General features: G+C 39.4%; 1 protein-coding gene across 2 annotated transcripts in view; it reads right to left on the bottom strand.

Moving 5' to 3' along the window:
- Nucleotides 1-22,113, bottom strand: part of CCBE1 (collagen and calcium binding EGF domains 1) — a 92,174-nt gene extending 70,061 nt beyond the window's left edge. For both annotated transcript variants that reach the window (XM_085566359.1, XM_021554631.3), the window contains exons 1-2: nt 21,956-22,113; nt 21,759-21,839 (exon numbers count right to left, since the gene is read on the bottom strand). In XM_085566359.1, the coding sequence (XP_085422485.1) occupies nt 21,759-21,839; nt 21,956-22,056 (182 nt within the window). In that variant the 5' untranslated portion in view covers nt 22,057-22,113. The remainder of the gene's footprint in view (nt 1-21,758; nt 21,840-21,955) is intronic.
- Nucleotides 22,114-22,194: the final 81 nt, after the last annotated feature.

A 22,194-nucleotide genomic window follows, 5' to 3' on the forward strand; every position in this document is an offset into this window, starting at 1 on the left:
AAGTCATCCAAAACATAACCAATGCCAAAGGGCAGATCTGATGCTCAGCAGAAGGGAGCAGATGGAAAAGGTCCCTTTGGTCTGTGAGTGTTTATTTCTCCAAAATCAATGCATGTCTGTTCTTGGATTATGGTCAGAGGGCATACCGTGTTTGTTAAAAATGTCAGTAATACAGGTGTAAAAGCCTTTATAAAAATGCATTCCAAAACTTTTTTTTTTTTTTAACAAAGTGTTTATTGAAACTGTTGATGTGAGTTAAGTGCAGGATCCCAAACACAGCATGCTTCTGGGGCTGACTGAAAAAAAAGACAGGCAAAGCCGGCCAAAAGAAAAAGCAGAACAAAACCAATAAAAACACAGTTTCCAACCTCTCAGCAAACTCCATCTCACGCAAACTGAAAGCTACATAAATCTGTTTTGAAACTGTGCCCTCAACAAGCACCTTCCAGACAGGGTTTTTTTGTAGAGATCTCTGCAGTTTTCCAGGTCAGCAGAATTTATCTTCACAAATAAACAAAGATATAGAAGGTATTACTTGTGAAATAATGTCATAGCATTTTGAATAATAACTTTGGTACTAGTTGCCACCAATAATGTACTTTTCAAAGTATTCTTTTTCAGTTGAATGCTTTAAAAGAAGTCTCCATTTGCCTAATGAAATAAAAAAAGAGATTAAAAAATACTTTTAAGTTATCATTGGCATACCTTAAAAAACCCCTATAAACAAGAAGGGGTAAAAGAACACAAAGTAAATCTTGTTTCAAAGTTAATGAAACTTATCTGCAAATTTCAGTTTTTGTACTTGCAGTAACGGCACTTTCGTACTTCCAGTAATTGTATTTTTAGTTTGTCCCATCTTTTCCCAGATTCTCTCTCTGGGATGCAGGCATATTGAAGTGGAGTAAGCTGAGAAAAATCCCTAACTCTAACCTAAGCCAAAGCAAAATAATAAATCTTCTTGAAAGGAAGTTCAACAAAAATAAAAATAATTTCATGGTCCATCTTGAGCCAACAAAAATGTAAAAATAAGAAACAACTAGAATTCAAAAATCATTGTGTTTCATCTACAACAAAACAGATCTTCAGGGTTTTACAAACTAGTATTAAGTATCTGACCTTCTCTCATCTAAGACATGATGATTTCAACTACCTAGACTGAAAACTTAGTTTAAAAGTACTTTTTAAAAAGCTGAAGATTTCCAACTGTAATCTCACCTAAAGAAACCCTTGCTACACTTATACATATACAGTACAAGAAATGATGCCTTAGGGAAAGATGAAGAGATTTATATATATATATATATATATATATATATATATATATATAATACATATACAAACCATAAATATTTGAGATTATATATGTATTATAGAAAGTTTATTATGAACATAGTAAAGATGATGCTAGATATTTTAGCATATATTGATATATTTAAGCCAAAAGTAAAGCCATCTTAGGAGCATTTTATGAAAACCAAACTTTCATGAGAGTAATTAATAATGCAAGCCTTCATATCTGAATGTATAAAATCCTGTGAAGTAGACTGATGCTATCAATATTCCTATCATCTTCCAAGTAAACTCTATTTGCCCAAACATTTATGGGGACTGGCAATAATGTGAAGCCCATTAAAAAACCCTTTGATCATCCTCTTTTTAAGTTGGGTTTAAAATCATGCCTTACCTATATTTTCAACAATATCTGACATATTTTTAATTTTCTTTCTCTTGATGAACTTCATCAACCATTTGGATCTGTTCAGCTGTTTATACTCTAAAGCATGCTAATCACAGAAGTGATAAATGCCGCCACTTGGGAATTTTGAGTGTTCAATTGACTCTCAATAACTCTTACAATTATAAACATTAGGTCATAGTCTCACAGCCTCTCCTTAAGGAGACAATATATCCTGGAACACCATTTTCCTTGTGTGGTCTTGAGCTCTAAAACACCACTGGCAAAATATCAGCAAAAACGCAAGCAATAAAGGTTTCTATCCCACAGTCAGTATCATTATATTGTTCCTGAAAACAGATCACAGTGGGAGCTTTGTGGGCACTTCGTGAAACCTCCTACCCCTTCCCACCCAGTTAGTTTTGATGCCAGCTGATGGGAGATGCTGATATTGGCAGGAGCTGGCTACTTTTATTAGGCACAGACATGGTTTGGACTTGCTTCTTGTGAGTGTCCTAAGTGGGATGTGCTCCATCCCCACTGTACATCCACATGGACACCCACAGCCCCTTTCCTTGGGAAGCAACCAGAAGGATACTGGGACAGTGGGGAGACGAAGGCTGAGGATTATTTTGCTCACAAATCATCTATGAACACTGTGTTCACAGTGTCCTTCCTAGAGGATTTACAGCTCCTCCGCCTCCCTTCTGAATATGAAACACCAGTTGTATCCTCAGGGCCCCCGTGGTGCTTCATTTATCTCATCAGTGCTATGTAACAGAAATTAAAAACACCAGCCTGATTTGGGAGAAAAAGCCCAAACCACAAACCGACCCAATAAATGAATAAATGCCATATGAGTATCTGAAAATCTTCTACATGGAGGATGGTAAATAGCAATCTATATTGCAGGGAAAGTAATTTTTATATCAGTTAGCTACAGTCTTCTCTTTCACCCGCAAAATCCTGCATGGCTTGAAGATATAAGAAAATGTACACAGTTTCTACTTAAAAAACAGTGTTTCCTGTGCTGATTTCTCTCTGCAGTGTGAATTGAGATCATATTCAAGACAAATGGAACAGAGAGCCTAAAATTGATTAAAATTGTGGGTCTTTGCTAGTTTTGCCTTTTCTTAAACACTATAGCAAGCTTACAGCTGTCACAGCTGAAAATACTTTTTCACATTTCAGTTGATAAATAGAAGAGAACATACATTGTCTGAGAAAACCTTATTACTGATACCTCTCCAGAGAGCGTAGATAATTCATGTTCTTCCATTTTCTCCCATACTGTTTGGTTATTTTAGACTTTTCCAAGAAAGCTAATGCTTCTTAAGATCTCCACCCATTTTTGCTAAACTGTACCCCCTCTGGAAATCCCTGACAAAATAACAGCATGAGATACAGCTTCTGGCTTTAGAACTGGAACTATATTTTCAGATCCTGACCTAGACACAGTAACTGCCCTTAGCTTGTAACAATTAATGGCAGAAAAAGTATTTGGCTTATTTCTGCCTTCCTTTTCTAGGTGCCATGCACCAAAAAAAAAAAAAACCCAAAAAAAAAAAACCACAAAAAACAAACAAACATAAAAAAAAACCAAACAAAAAACCCCCAAACAAACCAAAAACAAACCCAAACAAAAAAACCCTCCATACTGGGAAACAACAAAAAAATCAAACAGCAGAAGTAAAACTGGAGGCTGAGATAGGATACAGTTGTAGGAAACACTTCCAGCCACCTGATCTATCTGGAAAGATAGCTTGGCTTCTCAGTGGCACTGGGGTGTCAGTGAAACTTGTTGGTATTCCCACAATTTGGTCTGTCCAAACTCAGGGAGATTAGGCGTGGAATTTGTTTTATTTCAGAATTGCACTTGGGAACACATTGACCCACAGCACATAACTTCATCACATTAGCATCCTAATTTTCTTTAAAAGTAAATATAACAAAAAAAATATCACCACAAACTGTAATCCACTGTTTTGCATTTCTCTAAAATTTTTAATTTAGCTCATTGTACCTCCTGGTCTAAGACTAGTCAGGTAGTTAAATTGACAGAGACTATTACATTTCCCTTAATAATTTCATCAGAATCTGATAAAAACCAAACCCTTAGTATTGTTTATTTACTTGCATTTTTTTTCATTCTGTTTTATATATGAAGTTACAGGATTGTCACCATGACAATGTGCCAAAACTGAGCACCTGTGAGGATGTATTACCCTTCCAGTATCTTCCAGCATCCTGAGCCCTCCTGGAAACCAGTTACAGCTAATGTGGTGACTATTCCTAAAGAATTAGCCATGTCTGTGCCTAGGCCTAAATGTGCCAGTAACTTGCAAATATTTGACAAGCTTGGCAATACTTGGCTTCTTTCTGCTAAGTGATCATAATGACTTTGGTGGTGGTCTGCTGCCATGGCTCGTGGTTGTGCTGTTCTTCATTCATGTTCCAAGGACCTAAAAAATATTAAAAAGAGCAGAATCTGCCCCAAAATCACTGGCATTTGTGGTAATGACCCTTAAGTATAGAAGGCTGTGAGAAAACAGCTCTAAATGTTGGATTGAAAGTTGAGTGGATGGCTGGGGCAGGTTTGTCTTAATGCTATAAATCCTTGTTCCATAGCAAAATCCTACCCATGGTAAAAATAATTTAGATGGAGCAATTTCTACGAATGATGGAAAATAGAGCCATAGCCTCTTTCTTTCTGGCCATTGAGTCATTTAAACTTGCTGGAAATCATGTTTTCAAAAACTCTTCTGTCCTTAGATGAGAGACAGACTGAGAAGTTACAAAAAGCAGAGAGCTCATTGTAATAATGTTAATTATCCTGTTTCAGATCCCTGTTTACAGTCATATAGAAAGGATGTACTTTGTCTTCACGTAGCCTTAAGCAAACCCAGGGTCTGACCTTGCAGCCTCTGGAACACAGTCATGACTGTTGGGGAGATAATATCACCCATGTCGCTGCTGTATCAGCTTTCTGCTGGCATCAGTTCAGTTTTCTTACAGCAACAACCTCCCTTTTCTTAGCCCTCAGCTAACTTCCAGCTTTTACTGGTGTAACTGCTGCTTTCTCAGTTATTCCAACTTTAAGGGTCACTGGAGAGTCAACCTCCAGATTAAGTCTTCTCTTTCTTATTATCTGGTAATGAGAATCTCTGAAAATCACCTTAACAAGACAACCCATTTCTTCACTCTCCTAATGGAAGATAGTAAAACCAACTATTCTAGCTTGTGTACCAGCAGCCTCCAGGCTAGATTTGAGTTGGCAGCATGCATACAAAAAAAAAAGTTTTCTTTTTACATGTGTCTTGAGACATTTAATCCCAAAACTGCCACTTGGAACAACAACATAAAGAGCAAAAGTTCTGTTGTTTGAACAATATCATGGCTACTACCCAAAACTGTCTCTCTGGAGACATTGTCTAATTGATGTTAAAATCTTTTGATCAGGTACTGAGAAAAGCAGACTCAAACATTTCTCCCCACCCTCAAAAAGTAGTGCAACACCATACAGTAAACTAATTAAAATTTTAATTTTTCAAGAATTTGTGCACGATCATGACATTAGGGCTCTAATTCCATTTCAGGTTTTAAATCATTCTGTACAAAAAACTTGTAATGATTTAGATTAATGAAAGAGACTCTTGGCATTTCAAACTCCCCATGTTATCCTGCTAAGATTCAAAAGGAAAAATCAACATTCACGACTAGACAAAGAATTCTCTCCTCTAAATGTGTATTAGTAAGCTCCTTGGGAAAACCTTCAGTATAAACACAACTCTAGTTGATAGCAAGTCTTTTCTATATTTCCTTATTTTGTTTATTTCCAGGGATATTTGTTCCCTGCTAACAATGACAAGGGAGATGTTCATAAAGAGACAGCACCATCACAGGATGTTGAGCGCAGCCATGAAAGTCATTCAGACAAGAGATAAGATTTCCCACATTCACCACATTCAATAACAAGGCTAAAATGCCAAAAAGGAAGAAGCCCATGATTTTAAGGCACCAGATGATTACTGTGTGAGCCTGAGGGTTTCCATCCTGCTGAAGCAATCAGTGGTAGAACCACAGGCACTGGTGAAAGTGTGAGGGGTTGAGCTGGTGTCCCAAACACTCTGCTTGTGCTGACATAAAACACCTCCAGGCTGGAGCAAGCAGGACCACAGGGGGCTGCTGGTTTCTGACATGTGAAGGTGGCACTGGCGTTTCCCATGAGAGCTGGGAATATGCTGGCTCAACTTGGCCACTAGACACTTGGCTACATGACACATACAAGGTCACAGTTTTGCTGGCTAGTGAAAGCATCTGTTGCTTTCCTTCTATGCAGTAGAAGGAAAGCAACTCTAAGTTGGGTGCTTGCATAAAGATGCTTGCAAGATGTTGTCACCATGTCAAGAATTCACAGTGCAAAGCAGTTCCATATCCAGAAGATGATTTTCACACAAATATGGCGCTACATCTAACAAGATCCATGTCCTAAAGCTTGGTACTCATTCACTCAAATAACTACATTATTTTTAAACTAGGACAGCCTTCTACCTTTCCAAGAGGGCTATTGCTCCTTTCCATCTCTAGACTACTTCCCTCTTGCCATCAGGCTGTCCCTTTATGTTTCTGAAAACCTTGTGCCAGGTATGCCTCCTCATCCTTGCAAGTTAATGACCAGGCTCTTCCAGCTTAAGTCTTGTGAAGGGTTTGCACAGTAGTATTTAAAATTTCTCACTACAACTGAAAAGACTTCACCATGAAGACTGTGGCACCACACTTGAACTTTCTTTTTTCCACTTCCTGGTTTTCCAGTAACCAAACCTTTCCTCCTGTGCCTTGCCCAGCTGATAAGCTTCTCACTTACAGTGCCATCTCCTTAAAGAGATAATTGCTCCAACACTCCCACTAGACTAGATAAATTTATTTTACCTACAACAGGCTGCCTCTTTAAAGGATACACAGAACAGCAAATGGTTTAGGTAATCCCTGTTGAGGATCAATTGCTGCCAAGTTTAGACCACTATTTATTTTCCCTCATTTCCAGATGTTTAAGTACCAGAGGTGATGATCCACCAAGCAAGAGTGTTAGAAAAGTGCAAACATTCTAGAGATTGCATATATTCCTCCAAGAAAACACTGGAGAAAGTCTGACTGGAGTGACATCTCTAAAGCAGAAAGAACGTGCAGTATTCTCCCCTGAGGTGCACATCCTTTGGCTCTTCTCAGATGACAGAACAAGGAGCACTTCAGAGCACCTTCTTACAGTTCTGGGTACCCCAGGGAAAGTACTCTGTTTTTCTCTGAATTCTAACAAGAAGTCCAAAGTTTTCAAAGACATAATTCTCCCCTTATTTATTCAAGTTAATGGGTGGGGCTATTTCTTTGTCACTGCCATGACAGACTAGTGGCTTCAGGGACGCTTTTCCTGCTTCTCTACATTTCCAAATCTACATGTCCCAGAAAAATTATCCACAATAATCTTCTGTTCATAATCAAAATCACAAATGCAGTTTTACATTTGTGATCAGATCCATGTCTTTAATTTCCTCTCAGGCTCACTGCATGGTACCATGTCACACAGCATGGAGCAGGGACAATATAATCCTGCCATGCTCCAATGCTGGCAGGTCTTCCCTCCTGGGCATATCCAACTCCTGCTTTGGCAGACTTACACACTCTCCCCAGACTCCTGATAAGGCTGAAGTGTTTTCTATCTCTCTGCTTACTTGCAGCACTGTTTTAGCTAAATTATGGTATTTTCAAATAAATAAAAAAGAAAATTTTGAGGCAACTTTGCAGGGATCTATACTAAACTTCATGAGTTAAAATGACACATCGAGGAAGGGGAAAATGCAGACCTGTAATAAAAACCACTGCTGAGCCTCCTGGATAATTAACAAAGGAACAGAGAGTGTAAGTGCTGCCCTGGCACCTGGAAGGAGCAGACTCAACCTTAAAATTAAGCACCTTTTTTACTCTTTGCAGTTCAGGGATGCTGATAAATGCGGGAGAATTCAGATAAACAAGAAAGTGATGTGAAAGTGAGGGAATACAGAGCATCCTCCTATTTGACCTGACAAAGATACTGAACACAGGCTAGATCACATTCTAAAATTATATTTGTGACCTGTTGGTTTTGTTTTGTTTTTCACAACTGCAAATTGCAAAACTCTGCCACATATCAGAATTAACTGTTCCCTCCTAATTCTTTTATTCCACATACCCTGTACTTGAGCACAGGTCCTCAGATGATACACAGGCATTAGACTCCTACTAAATTCAATGGGTTGAAGCATCCAAACAATTTGATCATCCATCTTGTAGGGCATCACTGGACTGAGAATAAACTTACACTGATCTTGACAGGACAGGGCTAAAAATACAAAGTCTCATCAATTTTAGTGAACATACATCAGTTCATTGAGGATTTCCAACTTTTTAGAATAATTGCATATATTTTATTTACTTATTTAGAAGCAGCTCAGAAGTGCTGACTAGCGAAAGAAATTATGCAAGAAACCTGGGTTTTGCTGGATTTTTGTTGGGGATTTTCTCTTGCTGTTTTTTTTTCTTGCAGAACCAACAATCAAAAATAACTTTAAAGATCTATGGTGAGACAGAAGAGGGCTAAAAAACCAGAACTTAATTGCTCACAACAATTGCTGAGTTAGATGACTCATTGTTAAATATTATCAAATTACTTCATCTTGATGGGAATTGGGAATTTTTGTGAAATTCACAAAAGTTGAATTTCAGGGATAAAATCGTATTTTCACCATTATTTAAAGCAGCATGAATCTAAAGAAGTTCAATTAAATCCAATGGAACTATATCCAGTTTGCACTATTGGAGCAAAACAGATTTTGCCTCTAAACACAAAGTATTCATGGTCACTCAGAAGAGAGACTAATTTATGTACCATTTTAATGTGTATATGTTGTCGTATCTCAGCCTAAATTTCTTCCAAGACAATCCATACTTTGCCATTGCAGACAGCTAAATGATTGTCAGAACCTTTCTAACTTCAAGAGCTGAGATGGTAAGTTTATAAATAATTTCATTTTGTTATGGTTTTCAGCCCTATACTGTAAAAGGAAAATTCAGGATGGCTAATCCTCCATCTAAACATTGACTTTACAAAGGGAATGATGAAACCTCCAAATGTAGCCTATGAATTACCTCAGAGCAGTTAACTTAAAATACATTGTGGAAAAAATACTCTTTAAGAACAAAATGTATAAAATACATTTGTATGTATGAAAAAAGTTGTATGAAAATCAGTATGAAAAAATGCAAACCAAAGGCAGCAAGTGTCTGTGCCTCTTAAACTCTTTCAAAGATGTGAATTTAGTCTGTGTAAAGCAGGCAGATAATCTTCTGTGCTCTATGTGCCTGCTACCAAATAATGAAAAACATCTTGGATCTACTTGTAAAACTTGTATTTCAGTAGGAAGGGCTGCAAAAGAAATGTTTTGCCCAATAAACTAAGCTACATTTCATAAAGGGTATCACAAACTTTCTCAGGGAGTCTTTCAAATGGGAAATGTTTTCCCCAAACAACTTCATTTTGTCTCTGGGAAAAAGGAAAAACTTGGAATTATTTAAAATCTGCGGTTTAGTCTGTTTAAAAATAAAACTTATTTCTAATAGAAGCTAGCATCTGCTTCTCTATTTATTAAGGTGCTGCTTCCCCAAATAAAGCTTCCTCATCAACAGACTTTTTCATGCATACAGATAGGCTTAGGAACTACAGTTTTCCTTAAAAAAAGTCAGGATTAGGGTAGCTTTTCATTCATATATTGATATCCAGCTGCAGAAAACCAGTTTGACTTGCAGAACATCAATTGACAGAACACCAATTTGACACTCGACTTCCAAACCCATATTTTGGGAGTTAATTCTTATCTCTGCATTGTCATCGGGTAGTTTGGGATGATGTAAGGATACATGGTCCAAGTCTTCCCCACAGCAGCCTGATAGAGAAATCAGGATGTGGTTAGGATCAGTTCTAAAACTCATGTTCTTAAGCATTTCCCACACATATCAACCACATGCCTACAGAGCAAGACATCACACAGCCATTTCCAGTTCTCTGTTGCTTTGCAGCTCTTTTCCACAGGCATCCCACTGAAGCAGGCAGGGTATTAAATCTTTTGAAACACTTAATCTTCTCACAACTGAGACTGGGTTTCAGTAATAAACACTTGTTGTAATTTTTCATCCTTTGGGCCAATTATATTTTCAGGAAGCAAGGTCAAGATGGCATTTAATAAAAGGGTTGCTAGATTTGCTTGGTTCTTTCTTCCAAAAGAGAAGCCTTACAGAGGCAAGCAACAAATGGAATAATATGGAATACAGCCAGGGACTTCAGACCTAATACACAATTAAGAGGATGTGAACAGAAAAGTTTCCCCTCTAATTCCATCCTGAATATGTATTTGTCCTGTATTAAATCTTTGTCAAGTCCTTGAGGAAAATTTCTTGGAAGAGGTTTCTTTTCATTGGAACTACTTATAACTGTAATGACTGTAAGGTCAATGAAAATGTTTGAAGTCTACTTTTACTGGTATTTAAAAATATCCAGAGGTCTATACTGCAAACAAGGATGTATAAATAAATATATGTGTATTTTTGCCATTGTTGTTCCTGACTACTTGTTTTCTACTGCTCTTTTCACTCTGCCATTCCAGTTATTTTCACTGGAGATGTTCCAGTGATGTACCATTAGCTTACTCCCACTGTGGAAATACTCTGGATACTTTTGAAACACAAGAAAAGATCTCAAAAATCTAATTTGTCTGTTGGTGGATATGAAAAAATATACTTTTAAAAATGTGCATTTTTTCTTCTCATCTCAAACGGTAGTATTTTGTTGAACTGGAATGACAGCAAATCACCAAAGTAAACAAAACCTAGAAAGTTCTTTGAACATCTGATTTACGGCAATCTTCTTTGCTGTAACAGGAGTGATACATCTTCAGCATAAGCTTTCAGGTTCTCTTTCTTCCTGTGAGGCAGAAATAAGGCTTTCCGCTCCATTTCATAGCTGGAGAATTAGGTAGCACTGACATCCTATGGAAAACTTCAGTGGGTAACTGAAAGCAGAATTTGGCATGATACAGCTCCTTGAGGAGCAGAGAAACGAAGCCCAGGACCCAAAACTGGATGCCTGGCAAGCCCCTCCTAAGGTTAAACCCCACGGCCTCCCTGGATCACAGTGCTCTCACTGATGTAAATCTGGAATGGCACCGTCCAGGACCCTTCCAGGCACAGTCAATAAAACCACAAATTCAAGTATGGGTCAGTGCAAGGACAACAAACAGCAAAAACAAGACTCTGGCCAAGAATCTCAGCTTGGAAAACCAGGCAGAGAATTTGCTTTGTTGGTAAGATGCGTTCAATCTGCTTTAACATCTTTCTGCATTCTTTTTTTTTTTTTTTCATGGAATGCTAAGAATAATTATGAAGAATTCCCCAACTGACGCACTTTGGTGTAGGTCCAGGGAAGTCAGTAGAGCTATGGAAATGCAAACATCTGCAAATCTATTCATATGACCTTTATAGTACCAATGCAGGGACCAAGAGAGACATCTTTTAACAGAGGTGAGCTTCTAAGAAAAATCAAAGTGGCCAGACCTGCAGACAGAATCATAAAATATTCTTAAGCTCCTGTGCCACACAGAAAAATTTCTGAAGGAAAAGGGCCTGATTTAAGATCAAACACAAGGAGAAGGTTTGATTGCACTTTGAATTTACTTCAAACCCAGTGGACATTCTGGAATGCAGGTCTGTCTCTGTAAAACCCTGTGGATAAAGCTTTTTGTTGAGATTATGTGACAGCAAAATTTCCATTTCTCCTTAAGTTTTAAAACTAAGAGGAAATATCAGGTTCACAGCAAGCTTCACAGCAAGCTTTCCCTTTCTCCTCATTGACTGTATACAGTGAAAAGAACTGGAGCCTGAACTCCTCAAGCAAACTCTGAACAGAAATGTCTGAAAACTGGAAAAGTGTCAGATTGTCCCAATTCCCTCTGTAATTCCTAATTTACTGTGCATTGATGGAAGTTAGAAATGTAGGGAACTGAAGTGTGACACTGAGCAGGGCAACACTCTTTGAAGTAGCATGTTCAGGATCCTGTAGTTTGCTAATATGCAAGCTAGAAGGCGAGCAGAATAAGATAGAATAAAAATGAATCCCACATTTTCTATTTCTAATTACATCCCCTGTTCCATTTTATGTTTCTTAATTTTAAAATGAGAAGAGCTTGAAATGAATACTTTTGCATGAAAACTCTAAAAAAGAAAAATAACCCAAACCCCATTAAATAAAAAACAAACAAACCCCCACGAACTAAAGAACAAACTAACAAACAAAACAAAGAAATAAATAAAACAAAGAACCAAAAAGTCCCAAACTGAACAACAAGAAACCCACGAAGCCCCCCAGTGACCTATTTGCAATAGGCTCCTTATCTCTCCAGGCCTCCAGGCAAGTCCAGTAGAGTAGACATACATTTTCCTCAGGGAAAACAAAACAAACAAAGAAACCCTAATAAGCTTTTAAAATCCAAACATACATCAAAATAACCTTCATACATCTGCATAAGCAAACATACTATTTTGCATACAAGCAGTCCATTAAGTAATGCATCAAGAAATCAATGTCCGAGGCACCACAAGAGTCATAGTCTGAGGCACCACTTGCCCTTAGACTGTCCAGGCCACTGTGAAGACCAACAGCTGGGTTCATCATGCTACAGAATTACAAAGATCAGCCCAGGCTGCCAACATTCTCTGTCTGCCACTGCTCCTTACTCCCGCCTCAGGAAGCAGCAGTTAAAAGCATATATTCCCAGTAGGATTAAGCATTTACCAAACAGTAGCTCTAGTCCTAGTCCCTCAAGTCTCTTTCACACTCTTCACTTCTCAGCCACTAAGACCTACCAAAAAACTACCAAAACACCTATTTTCACCTGGTTTTTTTTCCTCTTCCCACAGATGCTGTTTTAAAGATTAAATCATTTTCCCTTTGGCTATTTTGTTTCAACTATCCAAGGCAATAATCTCTAAACAAAGGGGTTTTGTCAGAATTCCAGAGAGCAGTGTTTAGGAAATGACACCACCATTTTGGTGCAGCTATGATAATAAACCCTTTAGTGAAAATTGAGTATGATCATAACATCTTACTGAGTAGGTAAGATGTCCAGTTTACAACATATATTAAATGTATTGAATGAGATTACAGAAATATTAACATTCCACAGAGACACTGGAGCTCTGAGCAGGAAGTTATTTACAAAGAAAAAATGCATCCAATAAAGTTTTTTTCTCTCTCTTATACAGAGTTCTGACCACACTTTTTTTCTGGGTGTACTTTCATGAATTTCTATATTTTCAGCATTCACCCACTTCTCATGAGATATTATGATAATACTTTATGTATTTTTTCATCCATTTTGAAGACTGTCCAGTACAACTTTCTGGACATGCTCACTTTTTTACAGAGAATTAGGTGGTCAGCCTTCCTCCTTAAGGGGTGATAATGAGATAATGAAGCCAACATGAACATTGCTACTTTACACTGGAAGCGATGCACCAATAATTTTTCCATAGAAAGAGAAATGTTTTCTAGCCCAGATGAATACTGTTTTATATTTCTCCAAACTCACACTCTACAACAACTTGCCATTGACCTATAATATTCTTATTCATTTTTCCAAAAATGATCCACTTAAAAATTTGGATCATAGTTTAGATTTTTGTCTCTCTTTCCCACTTAAAACACTGTGTCTGCACCACTTTATCTATCTCCCTGTCCATTTGAAAAGGAAGGAGGAGAATTCTATTTAATGTGTGTTTATTACTGAGTGGCTGCTAAAATTAGTACAGTTAATACAAACACTGTGTATTTCACCTCATTTCAATTACAGCACAGATTATCAATTAAAATGAATGTGGTTAGAACTTGAAACTAACAAAGAAACCCAGAAGAAATTATTTACAATAACTGGATGTATGCTACATGCTTGATGGTCTTGTACTTCATTTTTTGAATCAGGATCAGCAACAAAAATCAACACATCACAATGGAAAACACTCTTTAAGGGAGAATGATTTTCTAAACACTAAGCTCTGAGATTACTGTCTAAAATTGAAATTGTTTTTCTCCTCAACTGTTAAACAGAGCTACTCTCACAGAGATGCAAACAAATTGCTTTCTTTTACTACCCCAAGAAGAAATCAAGTCAGCACAGTATGGATTCTGCTTTCCATTGTTTCTGCTTACAATTGGAATCACATAGAAGAACTGGCAAAGTTGAGCAGCAGAGTGACATTTGCTACTGTTAGTTTACAAAAGAAGCTCCTATTAGTTTGAAAACTGAAACTGAGCAAACAAAAAATGGACAACACAGAGAAAAATAAAATCTGAGTAGACTTTGGGGAAAGCTTTATTTTACTGCAAATCAAAGTCGGCTCGGGTTGTCTGGGGCAGTGGGCACAATTAAAAAGAGGAACGTTGGAGTGATCCATGTGGTCTGTATGAGAGGTAAGCAACACAAGGTCTCCAGAGAAGACAGACCCATCTCACTGTTGCTGACTTATGAAAAAGCCCTGTGCCATCCCCAACAGCTCCATCTGGAGTGACATGGGTACTGAGCACTCAGCAGTGACTCACATTTTGAGACAAAAGCCATCTCAGCACTCAAGGCACTGAAGTGGAGGCAAGACCAAAATACTAAACTCAGGATTGTGAGAATTCACCACAATCTCAATGAAATTCAAAATAATACATGCTCCAAATGACCAGTACTGCACAAGAATGAGTGCAATCTGAAATGAAATTTATCCCAGGTACAGGACAACTTTTTATCTGTATATCAACTTCAGGCATCTCCCTCATACCTCCTTCGTGTGACCTTGCTCTCCACATACAGTAAATTTCCCTTCCACACATGACAGAAAAACAGGCCTGCACAGCAGAGGTCTCGAAAAGTCTGTTGTTCACATGTTCTTTGTGCTGGGCAATGGCTTTCACAGCAGAATATGGGCAATCGTGTCTTACCTGGGATCTTTAGCAAGCCTGATCTACATTTCCACACATAATTTATATATTTCATGCTTAACATCCCAAAAACTCTTGGCTATGACAAGGAACACAGGCAATCTGAACAGAGCAAGGACTGAAAAGGAAATTTAAATATATGCCTGTAAGTTGTCCCTCCTGCCCCTAAACAGACACACACTTTACAGAGAGGGACAGAGAGGGAGAGAGATTTTCCAGACTGAGGAAGGAAGGAAGGGGAGAGGCTGTCAAGGAAAGATGCATCAGGGCCTGTAGCTTAGCTACAGGCTAACAGGATTCCTCCCAGGGGTGCATGCATGTGGGTTTTTGTCTGATTTTGGGTGATGTGTTGTTTTTATGGATCCAACTTAAATAGAAGCCTGAAAGCATTTAAATTATACTTCTTTGTGGAGTGATTTCCTCCCTTCTGTCACACAAACCACCACAAAGACAGAATTTTTGTCTTTTTATGGCTGTATCAGTTCTTTTTTCTCCTTGCTTCACGGCCCTGGGCATTTTGTCCTTTCTTTTCACTGCTGCTCCATATCTTTATCCTTCCATTCCTGCCTTTTCTGTCTTGCCTGTTTTGTCTGCAATCAGTACAGCACAACACAGCTCAATGGGTGTCTACCACAATGGGAGCAGTAATACAAGTATTAATAACATCCTGCTGTTAGCAGGAGAGACTACAATCAGTTTTTTAAGGACAAAACAGCCTGACCTTAGGGATATATACAATACTTAAGATAATTACAAATGTCATGCTCCCTTTGGCGGCCTATTTTTATTACCTATTTTGTATCAGCCATAGGAGACCCTGGGGTTACTATTTTGTTAGTCTGGAGTCTCTAAGCTAGACGACATGGCCAGGAAAGTCAGTTCATATTTAACCCTATATTCTGTAGATGAAAACCACAATGCAAAGCACCTGGGTTTCATTATCAATCAAACCACCAAGCAGGGCACTTATCATAAAGCTCTCAGCTTGCCAGATCTAAAATTCTCCAAACTGCTTTGATGTGAACATCAAAAACTCCTGGACTATGTGAATGATCACTTACCTGACCTCATCCTTTAATTAGCACATTATACCTGAGAGCACCACTCACAGTAATTACATAACGTTCTTTAAGACCATTAAATAAATTGTTTCCTTTTGTAGTGAATTGGCTGTACAAAAGAAACACTGCACAGGAAACCTACAGGAGCATCATGTTTTGCTGCAGGAGTCTCTGCTGCAGCCAGTATCATCCACATCTGCTGAGTTCTCAGGTGTCCCTAATGTCACCAAAAACCAGAAATAGTTAGATTTCTTATTCTTAGCACCTGAGACAGAAAAGTGACACAGAAAGTCACAGCCACCCAAATGTAGTATGGAAGCCTAAAGACAACTGTGTGGCATTGGTGATAACCTTAACCAGCAGATATTCACAATGTGTCTCAGTAGCTATGAGCAATCTATTCCTTCGGCAATCACAGCAAAGAAGAATGAATGAAACTCAGGACTGAATGCAGTCAGAATCATAGAACTTGAAGGTGCTACTTCCAAAGCAATAGTGAGGAAAAAAAATCTAGGAAAGCTAGGAAAAATCTCTTGGCACCATTGTAGCATACACTGTTTTGTAAAAAAAGTACTGTATTGTAGAAAATTTTATTCATAGGTATGTACATAGTTCTCCCTGTGATGGCAATTCCCTGGAAGATTTTTTTTTAAGTGTGTATGTATACATATATATATATATATATATATATATATATATTCTGTATGTTTAGTTTTCTGAAACCAATACAAAGTTTGAAATCATATTCTCTCTACATTTTCAGCAAAATTCTAAAATTCTACTATGGATTGCATTTCCCTTCAAGATAACTGGAGATTAGAGAGTGGTTTGCTGTAATCAGGTTAGTTTCTTGTTTAACTGTTCTATCAGTTGGGGCTCTTTCAATGGTATGGAACAGTCAGCAAAACTTCAGAGAGAAAATGCAACAGCAACTATAAAAAAGAAATTTATGAAAAGTAAAGTCAGAAGATAAGATGACCAAAGATTATCTCTGCTTACTCCAGCTGAAAGCTCCAAAACTATATACAGCAATTTTTTCTCATGTTGGAAAGCTCTGCTACATGCTTGCTGAGTATCTGGGAACCAGGAATTGCATACAGTCCCCAAGGGCATATTAGTGAAAGTGCTGCTCTTTGTGAAACAGCTACACTCCAACTTATTTGCAATTACCTTTATCTTTTAAGAATGTGAAAAAATTATACAGTCTATAAAAAATAGTAGGCCTCACCAGCAGTATCAGCATTGAAGAGGATAAAAAGAAATGCTTGTGATCTCTGTTTAGCATCAGAACAAAGTGGGGCATAAATATATATGCATTCTCTTTCACAATACATTTGAGTTGTCTTTTTGTTATGAAGTGTAGAACAATTTTTTAAAGCATAATTTGAAACCTGAAGTGCTGGGAGGACTTACACAAAAAAGCTGCTAACTATCAGATGACGAAGGTGACAACCTACACTGAAATGTGTCTGTCCTATTTAAAAGATCTTGCTTGCTAAATACTAAAGAAAAAAAAAGTTACAGATTAAGTTCTTGTTCCACAACATGGAGCTTGTCTGGAGATATATGTAAAGACTTGGCTCATCTTTACAAAGATTTTGCCATCATTAGCTAGAATTTTTGTGCCCAGCACTATAAACTGTTTACTCCTTGATGGTCCTGAAGAAGGAAGGACCAGGAGAAGTCTCCATCACTATACACACAAAGTTAGGGTATAACATGTCCTTGCGCGCTTCATTTTCAGCAAAAAATGTGGAAGACTACTTATGGTGATGCCAGAGAAAGATGGATAATTTCTCTTACCATGTCAATAGTCTATTTGTTTTAAAAATAATCAGTTTTGTCAACTAATTTAGAATAAGTTTCACCTGAATAAAAGAAAAAAAAACCAAATCTTTCCTGCACCTATGAAGGTAATGGCTAAATGTTCTTCCTGGCTGTGCAGATCCAGGTTTAAATTTTCATCTGCCTGATCTATGCTTGCTGGTTTCCTTAATTAAACATTTCATTGACATGAAAGACTATTTCTTTCATGTCAATTTACAACAATATTTAAGTGTCTAGTAGGCAAAGAGATGGGCACAGTCAGGCAATAAAAATATTGTTTTCCCATATTTCATGTTTGAATCTTCCTATAACTTCTAACAGCTTCCCACTAGTAAATATGCATAAGTATGCATATTGAATAATTCTGAAAAATTCACTACACCTCTGAAGTCTAACTGAGTAAAATATTTAGCACTCCTAATATACAACAGTTTCTGTGGCAATCAAGCTTGTTGGTTTTTAAAAAGGGAGAAACTCCAATTAATAAACTGTACCAGATGTGACATTGATCCTCCTGAACTCAGAAGTGACATAACCACTACCACTCCCTTATGGGAATGCAGCTCCAGAATCAAGATGAAGCAAGGGGATACCTGTCCCAGATGCTGTTTTCTTTCTGGACCAGAGCAACAACATACAGGAGCACTGTTTAAAATGGAAAGGAAGAAAGGACTGTAATGAAAAAGACTGCTGCAAGGATGCACAAACTGAATTGGCACAGGCACTGGAGAAAAATGCAACATTTGTGTAATTTTTCATGCCAACAAAGTGTTTGGAAAACTGTATGAGAGTGAAACAGGTTAACAACACATCCAAGTGACTGGAGAAGACAGTAACAAGAGACTGGGTCTTCATATTCTCATGCTCCCCAAATTTCCTAAAATTTGATGAATTTTGGCATACAGCAAGAATTCAAAGTCTTACTGGACCATGCCACTATCAACAAATCTGCAGAAATTCTTCTCCATACCTACCTGATGGGGGCATTAGTTCTGGGTACTTTGTACAGCAACATACAAAAGTTTAAATGAGATTTCCACAGAAAAAATTTTGTATAAGCTCCCTCTGGTTTTTGCATCTGTTTCTCTGTACTCTTATGAAAACAAATAGAGAGGACATATAAAAAAATACAAATCAAACTAAACCAAGGGCCAGACTGCACACATTCAAAAGAAAAAATATGTCTGATTGTGTACATGGTTGCTATGACCACAGGGAAAAATGCCAGTATATTCTCACTGCTTGGCCTCACTTCTGGCTTGGTCCTCCACTTGGATCATCTTTAATTATGAGTAAATCTGGTTAAAAAAAAAAAAAATCAAGAAATACTTTTTGTGATGAAAAGATGCTATTTTTATGGAAGTTCTCTAAAAACATGCTGATTTTTATGACAAATTTCAGCAGGAGGAATAAAAGGATGATATTACTTTCTATCAAGCATTTTGGTGAGGAATTTTGACATATAACTTCATATGCATTTCTTATTTTATTTAATTAATTGCACAACAGACCATCAGTAGTGCTGCATATTGCCTTATGCCTGATGTGTTATGATAAATTTTGTGTCAGTTTGTATAATTTCTACAGAAATGGTACTTTGACCTAGAAAAGAAGTTAGGTGTCTGCTAATAGTAAATAGAAACTGACATTAACTATCCCTTTATCTAGCTCTAATAATGTATATAAATTACATAACTATTGTCACTATGAAATACTGTGATAAAGATGTGTAGGAAGATAAAAAATGAAGTGTTGTAAGAATAAACTATAGAACAGCAAAACCAAATTTATCTGAAACATGGAGCAAAAGCTCCTAAAAGCCACAGCTGAGTTTCTCCAAGCTGAAGTTCTTTAAGAGTTGGTTGTCATTCCAGAGATGAAAACTGAATCCTTAAGCTCCTGAATGTCCTATGAAACAAAATCCACCTTGAGGCACAGGATTAGTCAACACTCACAAGTTTCCTGTCATCTTGTTAACAGCCTCAACTTCAAAATGTTAATGAATCTTACATTAAAATGTGTTCTGCCAAGAGTAATCCCACATGCCTGCTCAGAGCACACCTCACTACCAGGAGCAACGGGGGTGCTGTTCTGCCCCCGGGTTTCACCAGGATGATGCTGCAGGTCCTTGCCAGAGTGTGTCACAGCTCTGAGGGGCAGGACTGCCAGCACACTGCAGCTCAGGTCAGTGCTCAGTGCAGAGCTGCTCTGCTGAGCAGAGTTGCTGCCCTCCTTTTGTGCATGGACATCATGAAAGAGACCTTGCAGGGTGAGGAATGGAGCCCTCACTCAAGCCTAAAGGTTAAACCTTAAAAATACATGATTACATGGAAATGGATTTTTTTTTCTTTTTTAAAGCAAGGGAGTCTTGGAAGTCATAGATACAGAAAATGTTTGAACTAAAACAACCAAGAGGTCAATGTAGCAATTTTCAAATTTTCACCCACATAGACTGTGCTGATTTGGGACAGTGAGTATCGCTTGGAATTGTGAAGAGGGAGAGGTGGGGAGGGAGGCTCGTCACAACCAGAGCCCAAAGATCAGAAATACCTCAGGGAGGATGAAAGAAGGCACAAGTGGAACTTGGCAGCTGGACAGAGTTCTGCTTTCTTTGCACAGTGGTCTATAGCAGCCAGTGGAGATTGTGTAGTCCTCCTCTGTCACACACAAAGCAGAATCACTTTCCTCAGATGGATTTTGAGACACACACAAAGGAGCAGGATGATCATGTGTGTGCTGCCTTATGCAGCTCCCACTCTAGCTTCTTCATTCAGTAGCTCCCCACTCAGAACAGTCTTGTCCACACCAGTGTTCTGTCCCCAAACCAGAGAAATGCTGCAGGTTCAATCAAGAACCTGCAAAACTCTCCCTGCAAAACCTTCACACTGTACCTCTCCAAAATGTGTTGCCACTGAGTCCTCAAGAGCTGCTTGTAAGAGGGCTCTGCCTCATCTTCACAGAGAGAGAGAGAGGGAAGAAATGGGAAGCAGGGCAGGGTGGTCTGCATTCTCTGCAGAGCCCTTCCCAGGGACTGGGAGGAAGCTAATGCTCCTAAGAACTGGGCAATGGCAGGACACTGTCCCAAGTGACTGTAGCTGCCAGAGGGCATGAACAAGCCTGAGAGCATGGGAGAGGGACAACGCTGCTGCAACGTGTGTCTACAGCTTTTTGGAACTAAACAGAAGAGACGGACACTCTCTGAAGAGTGGACACTCTCTTAACACTTTCTACATGTGTTACTGTATTTTTGGTATACAGAAGTGGCTCCTTGCCACATGCAAGCATACACACACAGGCAGAGCACAGTTGCCTCCACAAAGCAGCCTCTCATAAGAAGCAGCTTTCATATATGGAATATCTCGTCTGTGGAGACGAGTCTAACCTGAGGGCATGATATGTGTGTGCTCATACTTTGTGTGCAGGTCTTCAAAAAAGCACATCCACATCACTGACAGCTTTGGGCAGCTGATGATGTTTCAGATGATGTTTCTCAAACACACAGCTGAAAAGTTAAAATTCATTATTAGATTCATCTTGCTTAATTTGAGGGGCCTCTTCCAAATTTCTCCCCTCAAGCTGTTTGCTGAAGATGTTACCAATTCTGAGAGTTACCAGTTCTACCTAACTTGAGATATATTTTGCACAGCACAAATCCAGATGATCTTGCTGATTAAACTGTAACTGATGCAGCTATTACTCCAATGTGGTCCCGGACACCCAGGTCAGAGGCAGCCTCTCTCACCATATCAAAAACTGTCGGTGGCTTCGGTACAGCAATGAGAACCACACGCGCCCTCTCCAGCGATGTCTTGGAGGTGACGTTTGCAGCGAGCTACCGAAACCCTTTCTTGGGACAACTGCAGGACTTGCCAGGGGAGATGCGGAACGCGCGAGGGATGTGACCAAGTTACCTGCTCCGCGGTCCACGTGGTGGTGGGAATACCCGGGCGGGCTAGTACAGAGCAGGGGGGAGAAAAGCAGCTGGCACAGCAGCCGTGCCTGCGCCTGACACCTACACGCGTGTGTCCCCCCCTGCCTTCCCCGTAGACAGCGAGTCCCCAGCCATGGACACGCGTGAACTCCGCGCCCCCTCTGCCCCCCGCCCCCCGTCCCCCGCGGCTGCGGCGCTCACCTGAAGCAGGTGGTGAGCTCTCCCGTGGATTTCAGGCAGGGGTACCGGGTGGTGGCGATTTTGTTCTCGGAGCAAACCTCCCTGCAAGGCGGGGAGTCGGAGTATTTTTTAAAAAACCCAAAAGGTAGGAAAAAGAAAGAGAAGGTGGTCGTTGGGGAGGACACGCGCAGAATCAGCCTCGCTATCACAACACCCACCTGTCGCCGTCCTGCGGCTCCTCCCGGTAGGTCCAGGCGTGTCCCAGCGCCAGGAGCAGCAGCAGCCGGAGCGGGGCCAGGCTGCCGGCCGGCCGCCCCATCGGGCCGTCGCTCCCCTCCGCGCCGCGCCGGCTCTGCCCGCCCCGGCCGGCGGCGGGGCTGCGCCGACCCGCGCTCCTCCCGCCCCGCCGCGGGGCCGCCCCCCGCCGCCGACAGATGTGCCCGCGGGGAGGGGCCGC

Source organism: Lonchura striata, chromosome Z (assembly GCF_050655825.1).
Source record: "Lonchura striata isolate lonStrDom1 chromosome Z, ASM5065582v1, whole genome shotgun sequence".
Classification (NCBI taxonomy): domain Eukaryota; kingdom Metazoa; phylum Chordata; class Aves; order Passeriformes; family Estrildidae; genus Lonchura; species Lonchura striata.